At 55.0% G+C, this 11,635-nt stretch overlaps 1 protein-coding gene across 1 annotated transcript; it reads right to left on the minus strand.

Moving 5' to 3' along the window:
- Positions 1-245: 245 nt before the first annotated feature.
- On the minus strand, positions 246-9,174 carry LOC122386635. Its single transcript, XM_043376013.1, has 4 exons — positions 8,771-9,174; positions 7,253-8,204; positions 6,275-6,538; positions 246-290 (listed from the first exon to the last, which is right to left on the minus strand). Exons 1-4 carry the CDS (start codon positions 9,172-9,174, stop codon positions 246-248), a joined length of 1,665 nt encoding a protein of 554 aa, XP_043231948.1.
- Between the last annotated feature and the right edge of the window lie 2,461 nt (positions 9,175-11,635).

Here is an 11,635-nt window from a genome sequence, read left to right on the forward strand (position 1 = left end):
CAGTGTGGATGACCTGTGGCCGGGTCAGTCAGACTACCTAGAATTATCCGTCCTATCTGTAGCGCAATGTAGGCATGCCGGACCCGCACTCAGCGCGAGCGCTGCCCGCTCGGCCGGCCCTCGGACGGCATGGATTTGCCGATGGCCGGTTCGCGGCGCCTTGCAGGCGCGGGTCGGCGAGTATACCAGAGGATATTCCGCGGATGACACGCTAATCGTGGCCTGTTCCTGGGAAGGCGGCCCGCCTAGGCCGAACTGGCGCCGGCCAGTGTGGGTCGCAGTGACGTGTGCTGAGGTGGTGCCGTGAATCGGGGAGGTTGGGAGTGTCAGAGAGTGGAGGCACCACGGAGAGGAGACGGCCGAGGCAACAAGGTGAGATTAGAAAGTGACCTGGCTGTATACATTGCAGGAATTCGCTGTAAATGGTCAGCTCGCCCACTATCTTAGGCTATGCTGGTATTTGGTACATTTCCATGTGCCTGGAATATCGCATTCTTATATATGCGTTTTTCGTGCCTTTTCTATGAATGAATTCTGTTTCATTCAGCCCACGGTGTCGTCATTCTCGACGGTTGACCTCTGACCTAGTGCAAGCATTCTGGGCAGCTTTTCTGCGGGCCCAGCTGACGACTTCCGCCAGTTGTGGCCGCCCTTTCAGCGGTGGCCAGCGCTCGCCGCGGCTCGTTGGCTCGTTAGGGGCCGTGACCCTCCCCCGTGACCCGCCCGCGAGCCCGGCGGCGCCTCTCATCTCCCCTCGGCCCCCCTCGAGCGGGGCTCGCTGCCGCTCCCCCAGCCGTGACCGCCCAGCCGTCTGCAGGTGTGCCCCCCCTCCGACCCCCCCCCACCGACCGACCACTCGGCTAGGGTTTCACCTTGGGCCTTGTTCAAAGGCTATTTCGGGGTGACGGGCTATTTGTGTGTTCAAGAATGTCCATTCATTCTGTGAAGCTCCAGCACAGCAAAGGGGTGAGGACGAAAGGTCCGTTTGAACGGCCTGTCTCCTATTACGAGAGCGAGAATTTTAATGGGTTACGTTTTGCTGGTGCTATTCTTATTGGTGTTTGAAGTCTTTCTCGCTATTCCTTTATTGAGGTGCTTTATGGCTCCACATTGGAAGCAACTTCAAGGAAATAATTCATGTTTGTATATACAATTGCAGGAATTCGTTATATTTAGCTGTGGTTAATTGGTTGCGCCTGGCATCTATGGTGTATTACGGGAAAGCTGGATTGTTTGAACAAAGTTAAATAATACAAAAGGAAATGGATATTCGTGCCAGCGAATTAATTTATGTAAAAAGACCGCTCTTGAACTTATACCTTCTTCACGTCAATCTTGGCGTCTTGATGATGGTGTGGCTCAGGGGAGGAAGGGAATGGTGTAGCTGAAGAGGGGCCTCTCCTGACCAAGAACTATCAGGGCCCTCTGTCACAGGCCACAGCACGCCACCACCCTCCGCTACCAGATACTGGCGTGCCATGAAACAGGCCCCAGCGAAAATCACCATCATCGCTTAGTTGAGTAGTTTAATCGCGATCACCAAAAGAGAAACTGGCGACGGCGAAAAACGGGTGTTTTGTGCATAAACGGCTGTGCACATGGCTGTTTTGCATTAAAGGCATGCCTGTAACAATTCGACCTGCAACTTCAACATTTCATCTTATGTTCGACACTTCTTGCTCCACAAATTCGTAGAAATAAGGGAGATAACGAAGCTCGTTTTATCAGTTCAGCTCATCACGGGGAAGACGCGCGTAAAGATGAAGAGATGCATGCCTCACCATTGTCTCCGTAAGCCCTCCGTTATTAGCGTGAGATGAGAGTTATGACTTCATCTCGGCGTCATCCGCTGCTCCCATTGCTCCGTCATTTTCCACTATTCTCACGTGGCGACCTCCCTTACGGCGAATTCCTGTGAGATCGTGCATGTCAGTGCTAGAATGGCGACATGTTGACATCACCGCTCCACGCCGCCGCTCGACCACCACCCGCCCTACTCACCAAGGACTTACTTCAGTCCGGAAAAGTCCCCCAATGTGCTCATCCTGTGACGGCGCACCGCCGACCGCAGAGACACGGACCTCTGTTTGATCACAGTTGAGATGGGAGGCCGGACACCGGGATCCTGGATCTAGAAAAGCCGGCGCGTCATCTCTGGCTAAAATTCGCCCGAGTGCCATTAGGTCACGGGCACACCCGGCATGTCAATGGGTCGTGGGGATGTGACTGAGGTCCGGTGCGCTCCTGAAATGTCGCCCGGTGTCCAGGGAATGTATAGCTTTGTCATCGGGAGTTGGATCAATGGTGACATCGCGGAGTACCTAACTTAAGACATGGCTTTTCATGCAGGTAAATAATGATAGTGTTGTGGACGTGCGCGCACTACGTAACCTATGTGAAGGAGGTCCTACATAGTTAAAAACTGTCAAGGTGTGACGATTAGCAGGTCACAAATGCAAATATAAAACGGGCGAAACGGATATCAAGCGTCTCGAACAAAGGTGTCAATTCTAATTACGAGCGAGCGAGCGCAGCGAGCGAAGCGAGTCTTTTCAATATAACGGAAAAATATCAGTATGAGCGGCCCGGCCCGGCCCGGCCCAGCCCGGCCCGGCCCGGCCCGGCCCGGCCCGGCCTGTAACGCTTTTGAGAGGCTTATATCTCAGCAACCGCTGGACCGATTGGCCTGCGGTCTTTTTTGCTGGGTAGCCCCATCCCTTCTACCCCGTAATTGACTACTTTTGATACATCTCAGTGACCGTCGTGGCACGTGCCACGTGAAAAGTCAAGGGTGTTCAAACTGTTTTACAAAAGTAGTGATTTTGAGAGGCTCATATCTCAGCAGCCGCTTGGGCGATTGACTTGCGGTAATTTTTATGGGGTAGCTGCATCCTTTCTACCAAAAATAGGATACTCTTCATGCACGTGGGTCACCCCCATTGCACGTGCAAAATACAACAATAAGAGGTGCCAACTTTGTTCCCATTTCAGTAACTCGGTAATTACTGGGGCGATTTCGCTGAAACTTGGCATACAGGTAGGCACCCACCAGGCAATGCATTCCCATGTGTTGCGGTTAGGGTGCTACTGCACGTGCGCACGTGCAGGGGGCGTTTCCAGATCTCGAGAACGGCTGGGCCGATTGCGCTCAAATTTGGTACACGGTTGTGGACCGGTTAGTAGGGTGCCGTGCAAAAGTCAGTTTGGACCCCGTTTGCACGTGCGCACGTGCAGAATGCCGCTTCCAGATCTCAGGAACGGCTGGGCCGATTGCGTTCAAATTTGGTACACCGCTAGCGACCGGTTAGAAGGGTGCTTTGCGCAAGCCCGTTGGAAGTACCCTCTCGCCCTTCTGCACGTGCAGGGCTCACTATCTCGCTCGCTCGTTCTTCGCCCAAAAGGCGTTTTACTGGTAAATATCATACTACGTGGAAAGTATGGCGGGTCTGGCACCATTTGAGGTTTTTATGGTGTGTGATATTTCTTATTTGAGTTGGTGAAATTTGATTGTATAGTTAGTTCGACAAAGCCGCACAAAATATCCACGGTTAGGTGCAGTTCGTTTCAATGCACCCCAATATTTATGCTCTTCTGTTCTTTTATTTACTTTCGTTACTTAAAACAATACAAGATGATTTCACAGCATATATTGGAGGTCGCTGCAGATTTTCATAGGCCGTTTTACATATCTCATCATACTCAGCTTCAGCATATGTCGGCTGTCAGGTAAACACTATAAAGATGCGATTACGCTACCGCAAAATGAACAAATCCGAAAATCCTCCGGACCTCCCTGGCCATTGCCGTCCATAAAATCCGTCTCTGGCACCCTGACGGAGCCCGGCCCGAAATCAAAGTGGACACGCAACACCTCCGCTCAGCATCCGAGACGAGACTGACACCAAGTGGAACCAAGGAGCCCGGGTCCGGGGGCCCACCTGGCAACCCTCAGATCAGCCGATCGTGATCACGGGATCGCACAGAGGTGTGGTCACGTGACCGAGAGACAGGGTCGAGCAAGGATCACGTGCTATTCGGATGGGATTGTGGTAGGGGCCACGTGAGCGCTATGCAGAGCCGAGCTGGATGCTACGTGACTAATGACTTCACGAGCTATGCAATATGCATCCACCGGGTGACCACAAAGCTAAACACATCACCAAGCGGATTTTAAGACCACCCCATGTGTGGTTTCTGTGACCGGAATAAGTATATCAGCAAATACTGAACAGTCATATGCCAGATCACTGTCGTTATATAACAGTTTGAATCTGCTTGGGTTTTGTGGCGTATTATATGTCCGTTACTCTGAATCAAGGTGCATATCCAACGGACTTTGGTTTGCGGTATCGGCTGACTCAGTCCAACCAGGTGCCGTGGAAAGCTGTTCGGTGCAGTTGTGCATGCTTTTGGCAGAAACGGTGGGTGGTATGGGACTGTCATGTCATGCAAAGCGAAGGCAGGGCTCCAGAGTTAATGGGATCCAAGCCATCACCTTCAGAAAAAGAGCATTCAGCTGTTACGCATTCAGTTCCGTTTATTCTCTTCATAGATCCATGGGAGACTAATTTGTTGAGTTTACCGAGCATCTTTAGAAAATTTCCATGCGCGAAGTGAGGAAACGTTAATAACTAATGGATCCTTGGATAAATTTACTAACGCAATTTACTGCCAAATCCCACGCGGCCCGGCGCGAGCCTGTCCAGTTTAATCCTGACCTACCGCTCTGTGGACTGGCGGTGGTCAGGCCCTCATTGACGTGCGGCTGGGGTGCCGTCGCCGACTCAAAGGCCAGAGGTCACACGCCCCGGGGGCACTGGCGGGCGCCGCGGCGCATTGGCTCGGAGACATTGGACGTGATTTGAACGTGCTATTGAGCTGGTCGGCGCTGGTGGAAAAATCGATGGGCTGGGATTTAAAGGTCGGAGGTGAATTTGTGGTTTGAGCTGCAGTGATGATGTACCTACTGTGATCCGAAATTATATTTTCACTCTCGCAATGGGCACCTGCACACAAAACAACACTCCCCCGCACCCGCCTGACTCGCACTGCCGAGTCGGCCGCTGCCGCCGGCCGCCGGCACATCCTTGATTTTTCGATCGCCCGCACGTGCACCAATCCGAGCGTGCCGGCGAAACAGATCAGCGCTGCAGTACACAATACAACACAGTACAATCAGCGCTGCCAGTGCCCAGTACATTCCCCCCTGACTTTTAAGTCACTCACGGCCACAATTGCACGGCGGACACGGATTCCGCAGACGTTGTGACCTCCTCAGAGGCGGCTCGGCCCGCCCATCGGCATCGACACCACCGGCATCCGCAGCCAAATCGTTATCTCCATCCACCGCCGCATCGGCGTGCGCTCCAGCGTCTCCCGTCCAGAACATCACGGGCTCATCACCGTCGTCGTTCGCAGACGACGCTTCATAACACTCAGACGGCGCACGCGGGCGTAGGTCTTTTACGTGTCGCGGCACACCACCGACCTCCACGCACTGAGGTGAAACGATACCAGTTATTTCACCCGTCTCGTAACGGCTGTCACACCGCCCGTCGGGCGGCCTAACCCACACTTTGTCTCCTGGACAAAATACACTTGGGTCCGTCGCCTTCCGCTCACGAGCTACGTTATCCTGATCCACGCCCTGCACGCGCACTCTGTATTGATACAGCCGACAGGCCGGAGCTGAGTCCGCCGTCGTGTCATCTTGTGGGAGCACGTTGTAGCGGAAAACCGCCTCCCTAATAGTGCAGTCTTTTCGAGCCGCGATGACCTTCACAGTTCTATGACAGCGTTCAATCATTCCGTTCCCAGAGGGCACATGAGCGCACCGGAAACGGATTTTTATCCCCCAGTGACACGCAAAGGCTCGGAACTGCCTGCTCCGAAAAGCCGGGTCGTTATCAGTGAGTATCTCACTCGGCGCGCCGCGCTCACAGAACACAGATTCAAGCTGGTCAATCACCGCTGCACTCGTCTGCAGCCGCAAGGGCCGCCATATGGTAAACCGGCTCGGACCACAGTCGACCAGCGTGAGGTAAGTGCCGCCCCGAAAGTGCGTGATATCCATCGCTACGCGCTCCCACACCGTAGCAACTGACAGTTCACCTTTCTTCCATTTTACCGGCGCAGGGTCGATAGAGCGGCACGTTTCACAGGCCAAAACAACCTCTCTGACGACACTCTTAGACACCTCCGGGAGGGCGCGTCTCACGAAAAAGTACGTCCTTCGAATGCCCGGATGCCCAGCCGTGTGATGAATTCTCCTCACCTCATTCAATAGGGCGTCATCGTCCTCTTGGCGGCCGTTCCCCGACGTGGTTGTCTCGCCGTCTCCGTCTCCGCGAGCCGGCGCGGGACCGGCCGTGCCGAGCGCGGCGTTGACAGCGTCTCCGTCGGAATCGGACGAGGCGGTGCCACCGGCCGCGGCTGTGTCTGAGACAGCCGCCCCGCCGGAGTCGGCGACCGCTGCGGCGTCTCCGTTCGCCGTCCGCCCCTTCATCCACTTCTCCGGCACCCTCGTCAGTGTGTCGGCCTTGTTAGAGGCAGACGAGACACTGAACACGCTCACACTCAAGCCATACTCATCGACGAGAGCCCTCAGTGTGCCGAGCCGGCGCCTGATCAACATCTCAGACGTCGCCTTCGATCGAAGTCGCGCCCGACCACTCAGCAGGTCACTAACCCAATGATACACAGTCCGAGAATCGACCATGAGACGCATCACTGACACTCCCCACTGAATGGCCAGGTTAACCCCCTTCAACACCGCGTCCAGCTCGGCCAGATTTATGTGGCTGACGTCATCACGAGGCCTCAGCCAGCTCGCGTCCTCTACAATCTCACCTCCCACTTCGAGAGCAACACCGAGAGCGAGTGAGCTTGCGTCAGTCCACACAGTCGCTACACCGTCACCGACATCCCACTGACCCTTCGCTGGGTCATCTGCTCTCACTCTCGTCACCAACTCGTTCACCAGCCGCACGACATTTTCATCACGAACTGGCTCGTCCCACCCGTGCGCAGCCTCACTCACCAGTCGTTTCACGAACGAGGCGGCAGGACGGAGCCAGCCGCACACAGGGTAATGGCTTGTAAGCTGTCCACACAGCGAGAACACGCTTCGCTTTGTCACTGGTGTCGCCAGCACGTCCGCGCACACTTCACTGTCCCGGCGCCACCGGAGGTGCCCGTCACGTTCCCCCCAGACACGGTGACCCAGGACGCGAGCGCCGCTGTCTGCCCTCACCGGCTCCTTGCTCTCCAGTCCGAAGTTCCTCAGGTGCTCAGCCACGTCTCGGGCCGGAAGCACCGCCTCATTCACCAGAATGTCGTCCACATATGATGACACGGCCGCTTCCACCTTCGCGTCCTGCGATAGCACAGTTTCCAGCACGGCCTTCATCACGGAGGGCGACAGGTTCATGCCGAAACCCAATCTCGTCAGACAATGCCGCTTTCCTCTGTAGATCACTGTTTGGTAAGGCCAGAGTTTCTTGTCGACGTGAATCTGAAGGTAAGCCTTCTTCAGGTCCAACAAGGCCACGTCCGTTCCCATCCGCCGCCACCTGCGCGTCTGCTCTGCACAGACGTCGGCGTCTGCCGTATGAGTTGTCAGGTGACGATTGAGGGGCCGGAAATCCATGACCGGCCTGACCTTTGTCTTCTGGACGACCGCCATCAGCGGAATGAGCCCCTTCGGGGGACCCATCTCGCTCTCATCATACTCTCGCAGCCACCCATTCTTCACCCAGTCGTCTAGCTCCGCCTCATATTCGGCACGCGCTTCTGCCGGCACTGGGTACTCGTCCACGTGACCGGCCAGGTCGGGCGGTGGGTTACCAGCGGACCACTCCCATGACACTGTCCACTCCCGCCGGACCGGGTCGAAGGTGACGCAGAAATCTTCTCTGTCGACTCGCAGCGACCCCTCCTTCACCGGCGACGCAGCGCACGCCTCTCCTGCCGGCTCACAGCCGAAGTGCACATCACCGGGCGAGCGGACAAGCACTCCACCGAGCTCTCTCACTGCATCCATGCCCGCTATCATGGAAAAGCCGAGTGGCTTATCCCTCACCACCAGCGCGCTCACCGTCACCCGCCGCAGCCCCGGTACGGCCACTCGCACATCAGCAATGCCAACACATTTCAGATGCTCACCGCTCACAGTCACCGCGTGCAGCTCACGCCGGTGCCACCGCCTGCACAGCGAGACGTGAACGAGAGTCCGACTGCAGCCGGTGTCCACGAGCGCTGCACACCTCGCCCCATTCACATCCAGCTCCTTTATCGGCAGTGCGCCAGCCCACTTCAATCCCGAGAAGAGGCCGGCGCAGGTGCCTCCCCTCGCTGGTCGTTTCCCTCCGGGCAATATGCGGCGATGTGGCCCCAATTCCTGCACCGATAGCACTGAATCTGGGTGCACCGGCTGCCCGCACGCCCGAAAGGCGACGGTGACTCGCCTTCGTCGGAGATCCGCTGCTGTCGCGGGGTCCGCGCCTCACCACCAGCGGGGCGTCCCGTAACGTCACGTGCCGGGCACGCGCGAGCATAGTGAGTGAACTCGCCGCAGGAATAGCACGGTCCCCGTCTCCCTGCGCCCGCTTCCACCGCCGACCCGCGGCTCCACCGGCGCCGGGGTCCGCTGACGTCACTGCCGGTTGCCATGGCGACCACTCCCTGACTCTCACGCAAGATGGCGCGAGCCCGATCAGCCAGCTCACGCAGGGGGAGAGAGTCGACGCGAGCCCCTGCCTTCAGCACTTGCCTGACACTGTCCGGTAGTCCCGTCACGAAGGCGCAGCTGATGCCTTCTTCTGTCATGCCGCCAAAAAGTGACGCCAGCTGTTCCAGCTCAGCGAGGAATATGTCCACGGACTCGCCTGGCCTGAGCCGCCGCTCTGCGAAACGTTCATACGCAGAAAACTTATCCAAGGCAAATGCCCTTCTCAGGGCCGACTTCACCTTCTCGGCGTCCTTCTTATCCTCGCTGGGAAGTTGCCGGTACACAGAGAGCGCACCACCTCTAAGCCTAAGCGGGATCACGCACTCCTGTGGGGCCGCCGGCGTCTGCAGCGTGCAGACCATCTCCACTTTCTCGATCCAGTCCACCACGTGATCTTCTCCCGACCCGTCAAACTCTGGGATCAGCTTAACGTCCAGGCCCGCCATTGTTGCCGAAATAGCTTGTGATCCGAAATTATATTTTCACTCTCGCAATGGGCACCTGCACACAAAACAACACTCCCCCGCACCCGCCTGACTCGCACTGCCGAGTCGGCCGCTGCCGCCGGCCGCCGGCACATCCTTGATTTTTCGATCGCCCGCACGTGCACCAATCCGAGCGTGCCGGCGAAACAGATCAGCGCTGCAGTACACAATACAACACAGTACAATCAGCGCTGCCAGTGCCCAGTACACCTACTTATTTACTGAATTGATGAGTTTATGTGTCAAACATTTTTGCATCTTATTTGATGCATCTTTCTGGTACAAGACTAGTTTTTATGTTAGGTGGCAGGTATTGGTTGTATAAAACAACCTCTTCGTTTGGGGATGGGAAAATTAGTTTCCCCTTAGACCTTACCTATTTGTCCGAATGAAGGTTGCAGACTTCAGAGGTTGGCAAGACGGCAGGCACAAACTAGAACTAGACGTTTTTATTGAAGTTACGATTATTTAATGTGGTTTCGCCTAAATCTCGAATACTTTTAGGCACTCGCAGCTTGAACTCCAAATTTTCTTCAGAAATTGGGATATAGTGTCCGTATGTGCTGGAAGCATTGAGGTGCAATACAGTCACTTCTGGTCACATCTCGTACCTACCCAATTATAAAAGCGGATGTGGGCGTGCTGCCACTAGCTTTCGTTTCACTTCCACAAAATATTGATGCTTGACAGAATGCATGCTGGATGGTGCTGGACAGGTGATAGCCCCCACTGTGCAGTAAAACCACACACCCGGTATGGTACACTCGGGGGCAGATTGATGTTCCACCACTCCCTACCCATTGGGCCCCCATGGCTCAGCACTGGCTGCTGCCAGTGTTGCCTGCCCTCAGCACTGCTCAGCACTGCCTGCCAGTGCCAGTGCTGCCAGTGCTGCCACTGGCAGCAGCCAGTGCTGAGCCATGGGAGCCCGATGGGCAGGGAGTGGTGGAACATCAATCTGCCCCCGAGGTACCGGTAGCTGATGAGTGATCTCACGGCTCGCAGAAAACGCCTGACGGGAGCTCGTTTGGACGGCCTGACCAGTGCTGCTATCTATGGGCCGCCGCACAAGTGCCACTTTATTACAGATGGCGTGTACTCACAAACGGCGCACCGGTCGCGGACCCTGGCCTTGAGCTCCCCTCCCCTCCCCTCCCCCTATGGGTGGGCCCTGCCCCGGTCCCCAGCTGGCCCGGCCGGTCCTGGGGGTGCAGCAGCCGACATATGGGGACCAGCCCGGCCCACCGCCCCCAGGCACCTCCCCGACGGAGAAAGTCGTCCGGCCGAATTTAGATCACGTTCAAAATATTGGCGGGCAGTGGTTGGACGGTGTATTTCCTAATACAGGGGCTGCTGCCGGGGGTGGTCCCTTATGACAGCGGATAGATCGGCCATGAGGTATTGTGTAACGTGGGGTCATTATTTTAATTTGTCTGAGGTGCTGTTATCGCTGACCGCAATCTGTCATCGAGTCTGATCAGAGAACATCAGCCGCAGTCACACATATGGATGTTGATAGCGTCCCGCCAAAATACGATTGCTTTGCCTTAGGTTATCCATATTTTGTTGAAGCAGAGCGAATTAATCTCAGAACAGACAATAACCTTATGCTCCATCACTTGTGAATTATGGAGCTTTTGATATCAGCTTGTCGATATCTGATTACTGACCTAATTCTCACCAGCTTAAATCCTACTGCTTAGATTGAAATGTCCTGCTTAACGATGAACTTCGTTTTTTTAGCATAGATTAAATTTTACTTAAACGTATTTCATGGGCTATGCCTATGCCACGTAAAGAATACTTACTTACGGAGGTTTTTGTTAATTTTATCCTAGCAAATATCCAGACAGATAATTTCATATTCTGTCTGTAACACAACCGCTTTGTAGCTCAGATGTCATTCTTATTGCACTCATCTGACACCATGTTACCACCGACGTTACATCCCCATTCACATAAAATGCAGCCCTGTCGTAATGCGTCCTGACAAAGGCGCAGGCGGTGTGTAGTTACTCCAGCTCTCCTGTGTTTACCATGTGTGCTATGATGAAACGGCAGCGGTGCCGCCGGCACTGATGAGTAGCTGATTGCATTCAGCATAACACTTCTTTGGCATTGTTCTTGTGGCTCAGAGGATGACTCAGCGTTGACTTTCTCCCTATGTCGCCTTGTTTGGGTTACGCTTTGCGCTGTGAGCAAATGTGCACCCTTGAAAACAATGCGCGGCGTAGTTACATGAGGCAAGCAGCTTAAACAGTATCCCACCTACCCCATATTGACCCCACTGACGTTTCCCTACATGAGCAGGTATACTCGTTTAGTTGGATAATGGATAATAACTCCAAAGCCTGTCTCAGTCATTGAAAGGAACGATTTCATTCAAATCGTTAGAGATCTATCTGAGTGCATCCCGGAGACG

The sequence above is a fragment of the Amphibalanus amphitrite genome, unplaced genomic scaffold (assembly GCF_019059575.1).
Source record: "Amphibalanus amphitrite isolate SeventyFive unplaced genomic scaffold, NRLGWU_Aamphi_draft 000258F_arrow, whole genome shotgun sequence".
Lineage (NCBI taxonomy): Eukaryota > Metazoa > Arthropoda > Thecostraca > Balanomorpha > Balanidae > Amphibalanus > Amphibalanus amphitrite.